The sequence below is a fragment of the Myotis davidii genome, unplaced genomic scaffold, assembly GCF_000327345.1.
Source record: "Myotis davidii unplaced genomic scaffold, ASM32734v1 scaffold167, whole genome shotgun sequence".
Taxonomy (NCBI): domain Eukaryota; kingdom Metazoa; phylum Chordata; class Mammalia; order Chiroptera; family Vespertilionidae; genus Myotis; species Myotis davidii.
Window position 1 is genome coordinate 1,463,165 of NW_006300048.1, and position 4,770 is coordinate 1,467,934.

At 56.5% G+C, this 4,770-nt stretch overlaps 1 protein-coding gene and 1 long non-coding RNA gene across 3 annotated transcripts in view; both read left to right on the forward strand.

Annotated features, from left to right (window-relative positions):
* Positions 1-1,414, forward strand: part of LOC107185079 — a 1,980-nt gene extending 566 nt beyond the window's left edge. Inside the window, exons 2-4 of one of the 2 annotated variants that reach the window (XR_001516001.1) lie at positions 327-363; positions 478-591; positions 1,387-1,414. This is a non-coding gene — a long non-coding RNA (uncharacterized LOC107185079). Of the gene's footprint in view, positions 1-326; positions 364-477; positions 943-1,386 lie in introns of those variants that run through there. The other variant, XR_001516000.1, reaches the window with a different exon arrangement.
* A 354-nt stretch (positions 1,415-1,768) lies between these two features.
* The window catches only part of PRICKLE4 (prickle planar cell polarity protein 4), a 3,909-nt gene continuing 907 nt past the window's right edge, over positions 1,769-4,770 (forward strand). The window contains 8 exon segments of the mRNA XM_015572153.1: positions 1,769-1,774; positions 1,853-1,996; positions 2,530-2,637; positions 3,322-3,418; positions 3,421-3,452; positions 3,699-3,988; positions 4,095-4,152; positions 4,372-4,764. Coding sequence (XP_015427639.1) covers positions 1,769-1,774; positions 1,853-1,996; positions 2,530-2,637; positions 3,322-3,418; positions 3,421-3,452; positions 3,699-3,988; positions 4,095-4,152; positions 4,372-4,764 — 1,128 coding nt within the window.

Here is a 4,770-nt window from a genome sequence, read left to right on the forward strand (position 1 = left end):
AGGGGGGGCGGGGTGTGGATTTTGCAAGGAATCAGCATGTTAGAAAGGTGGGGTCCAGTGCTAAGTGGAGGTGGAGTTACACTGCCCTTGAAGGATTGAAGGGTGAGGGGCGAGGGCTGACTTCTGACATTGTCTGTGTGTGACAATTCATGCAAACTAGAACTAACCTGGAAGAGAGCCCCCCTGGGGCCACAGATGTACCCCCTTTTCCTGTGGGCCCCCCTCCCCCAAGCACCTCTTGCTGTGTGGAGCAGGGGCACGGCTGTTAGGAAAAGTGGCTGCTGCTGGCCCTGAGGGTGAATGGCCCACCCTGCTGCCTTCCACAGGAAACCTGACCTGAGGGGCAGACCGGGAAGGAAGCAGGTGGGTGTGGAGCCAAGAAGCTGGGAAGGGTGGCACGGGACATCCGAAAGGGGGTGCAGAGGGGGCTGTGGGCTGGGAAGCAGTCTAACCCTGTTCCCACCTCCTCTTCTACAGGCCAGGGATTTGCTGCCGGCCCTCCTGTGCCCGCTGCCCATCAGAGTCCATCTCAGCTCTCAAAGGCAACCTCCTCCTAAAGCTCCCCTTCGTCCTAATGTGACCGTGGGCGAGGTAATGAACCTCAGTTTGTTTCAGCCTTAAAATGGGATAATAGAAACCACTTCAGGCAATTGTTGTGAGGATGGAGTAAAGGATGCAAAATGCTGATTAGCCCCTGGCACAGAGTAAACAGAAGTTTGCTCTGGTTGTTCTTTCCCCTGTGGCGTTGTGTGTACCTGCTGGGAGCTCTAGCCCCATTCTCCCCGGCTTTGTCTCTGTCTTACCCCCTAGACTTTGAGCTCCTTGTGGGCAGGGCCCATCCCTTTTCTACTTCAGGCGTCTCCTCCCGCCCCCAAGATCCTGTGGTCTTTCAAGGGCTTGCCCAGAGGAGGGCTGGAGAGAGGCACTTAGAATGGTCCAATGAAATTGCTGCTGTAGATGGGAGATAGAAACACAAGATTTGCCTGTGTCCTGGAGGAGCTCAGAGACTACATGAGGAGCTGAGAGAGACACAGGGGCAAAGAGAAACACGTGCTCCATCTTGAGACACTGGCTGTACTTCTGGAGCTCAGGGGAAGGGAACAGCGATGGGCTGGAGAGGCGGAGAAGGGCCCCCTGGTGCAGTGGTCCCCTCGCCTGGCTCCCGCCCACAGCTGGAGCAGGTAGGCCTGTGCAGGGTGTGGGGAGGAGGCCAGGCACTGGCCTGGTAAGCACACAATGAGGAATGGTGAGAGGTAAGGCCATGGAGGTGGGGAAGCAGGGACCAGGCTGCCCAAGGCTCACCAGAAAGGCGAAATGCCCTCTCCTCCCACTGTGGGCCTCCTCTTTCCTCCATGCCAATCTTTTTATTTTTTTTATTGATTTCAGAGAGGAAGGAAGCAAGAGGGAAAGATCCATGATGAGAGAGAATCATGGATTGGCTGCCTCCTGCAAGTTCCCCACTGGGGATCGAGCCCACAACCCGGGCATGCGCCCTTGACCGGAATTGAACCTGGGACCCTTCGGTTCGCAGGCCAACGCTCTACCCACTGAGCCAAACCGGCGAGGGCACCATCCCAATCTTAAGAGACCCCAGAGTTTAAGCTTCAGAAACTCTGGAGCCGAAAGGCTTGGCCTCAAGACCTGGCTCTGCCACTGACTAGCCGTGTGACCTTGGGCACACCATTTATGCTCACCCGGGCTCAGTTTGCCATCTATGAAAACGGAGGAAAAAAATGCCACCTGACTCACAGGATTGTCGAATGAGATCATGTCTGTAGAGCACTTAGCGCTGCCTAGTAGCACACTGTAAGGGCTGAATAAATGGGAGGTGTTCTTGTTATTTTCGGGGTAGACTTTGCCATCAGTGTCGGTGCTGAACCCTGGCTAGCCCCACCGAGGGGAGGGCCTCACCGCTGGGGATACAGGTCCACCAGCGAACTTCGACAGTGGCCCAGGCCACTTGCCGGAGGAGGACCTTGAGGAGACTTCTGCTCAGGTAGTAGGAGTCCGGCCCTACCTTCTGAGACCAATATGCCTCCACCCTTTGGATCTCTTCCCATGTCCACCAGCTGGGAGGAGGTGGAGCTCAGGGAAAGGAGAGCAGGATTCCTCTTTGCAGGAATCCGTTTCTACAGCCCCCCACCCCCACCCCCAGGACATGAGGGTTTGACTTTAAATGTATTCACACGAATACACATTCTCCCCAAGGGGGTCTGTGTTGTTAAAGCAGACCTGAGGGTTTGGGCCCCGAGTGAAGGGGGTGATTTTAAGCATATGAAGGGAAGCTGTTTTGGGGTGTGAGGCCTCCCCAACCTCCATCAATCAGACCACAAATGCAGGAGTGGGTCAACTGTCCCGGTGTTCTTAAAGTTGATTGTCCAAAAGGGGTGTGTGTGTGTGTGTGCGCGTGCGCGTGTGCGCGCGCGCACGCTTCGCTGTTGTCCCAGATTGGAGAAGAGGTGGTGATGGGAAGGGGAGGGAAGAGGGAAAACCTAGCTCCCCTCCTCATCTGCTGCTGTGTCTCCTCAGAATCCTGAAGTTCTGAGCCTGGGGCTCCTTGGCCTGGACACCAACCGAGCCCCCAACTGGCCTGGGCTCCAGATGCTCCTGAAGCAGCTCCCTCCTCAGGACGGCGATGTGGGTCTCCCTCTGCCCAGCGTCCCCCTTTTTACCTTCTGTGGAAGAACCCTGGTCCAGAAGTCAGGGAACATGGATTTAAGGCCCACCTATGCCACTAATTGGGGGAAGTCATTCCCCCAACCTCAGCCCAAGATTTCACATCTACATAGGGGTACAGTTACCTACATGATGGCCATTCTGCCTGCCACATTGCTTAGTTGAAGAACAAATGAGAAAATGGACATGAGCGACTTTTGAAACAAATAATGGAATGTACAAATGTAGGGAGTATGGTTAAGTATTTATTGAGGCTCTATGTGTGCCCAGGCTTATAATCAGTTGGGTAGGCAATACAGGAGAATATGGACTAAATAGGGCAAACACAATGGGAAGTGATATATATATATATATTTCACTGGGAGCAAGGACCTAAATGTGTGGTGACAGGGTTAAGTGCTTAGTGTCAGACCTGAGTGATGACAGTTCCTGGGGGAGGGGGGGGAGTAAAACTGAGGTGGGTTTACTGGCACCCTTGTCCCTGTCCCTTTCCCTTTCCATCTCAATGCCCTTCTATGCTGTTACCACCTGCACCTCCTGGAGGTTCTACAACCTTCCTTTGACCCAGCAGCTAAGCCTTCTCCACTCAAACTTCAATCTTGCCTGCTGGGGCCCTCCTGGTCACAGTGGAACCTGTTTCTGCAGGAGAGATACTGCCTGGCCCTTGGGGAGGAGGAGCTGGCTGAGCTCCGGCTCTTCTGTGCCCAGCGGAGGTGTGAGGCCCTGGGACAGGGGGTGGCATACCTCCCATGCTCCAAGAATGCACCTGTGAAAAGGTATGTAGTATCTCTCCCCCCCCCCGCCAATATTCCCCTTCCTCCACACTTTGCCCTCTCAATTCTGCAGAAGGAGCTAGCTTCTGAGGCTCTGGTGAGAAAAGGGTTTGGGGATTGACAGTATGGTAAACTTCAAGAGAAACCAAGTTTGGGGGCTCTTGGTGAGCGTGCAGTGGAGGTGGGGTTGGGATGGAAGAGCCAGGAGGGTGGTGCTGCCTCTGACCAGCCAGCACCCTCGCCTGGCAGTGCAGGGAGCGCCTGAGGCCAGGGGAATACGGAGTGTTTGCGGCCAGGGCAGGAGAGCGGCCCTGCTGGCACCAGGCTTTCTTTGCTTGCCAGGCCTGTGGCCAGGCCCTGATGAACCGCATCTACTTCTACCACGATGGGCATCTCTACTGCGGCCGTCATCATGCTGAGCTGTTGAAGCCACGCTGCCCTTTTGTGACCAGGTACAGCTCTGAGGGGAGGTCTGGTCAGGGTCCAACTTGGCAGGACGTAAGCGAGTGGAGTAGGGAGAAGCACAGCCTAGGACCTTGGTGTTTCCCTTGCTCCACTTGAGCTCTGGGCACGTGGGACCCTTTGCCTCCTCCCTCACTGCAGTGTCCCCCATATGTTCTGGGGTTGACAATTTCTCTGGAGCAGGGACTCTTGGACAGACGTCCCCATCAGTATGCCGGTGCCCAGTGCTGTGCCTTGTCATGCGAGAAACTCCCCCGAGTTAGCACAATGTTAGCGGAACCCTGGGTCGCACTCCCGGCTGTGCCACCTGCTAGCTGGGGATCCTGGCTAAGCCAATCAGCCCTCCCTGCGTCGAGAGTGGTTGAGTAGATCAAATGAGAGTGTCTGTAGACATGCTTTCGCGTTAACTGGCTATAAGGCGTGGTTACTGGATGAATGAATGAGTGAATGAATGAATGAGCCGATCCCCTCCCTCTCCCAGCTGATCTCCCCGAGCTGCACCGAGGTGGAGGGATGGCTCTGGCACGAGAACCACTTCTGCTGCCAGGGCTGCGCCGGGCCCTTGGCGGGTGGACGTTATGCTTGGCCGGGGGGCGGCCCCTGCTGCCCCACTTGCTTTGAGTGTCGCTACTCGGATGCCGGCTGGAGCCTGGCCGCGACCCTGGAAGGCAGGCCGCCGCTGGGTAAGGGAGGAAAGGTGCAGATCCAAGGGGAAGTGGGCAGAGGGAGTTCCCCCGGGCTGGGGCCCTCGACCCGGTCCCACGCTGTCCCGTCCCTCCAGCAGCGCCCCCGTCCTCCAACCGCACCCCCAAACCCGAGCTTCGGGGCCCGCAGCTCTCACCCCCCATCCCTGGCCGGA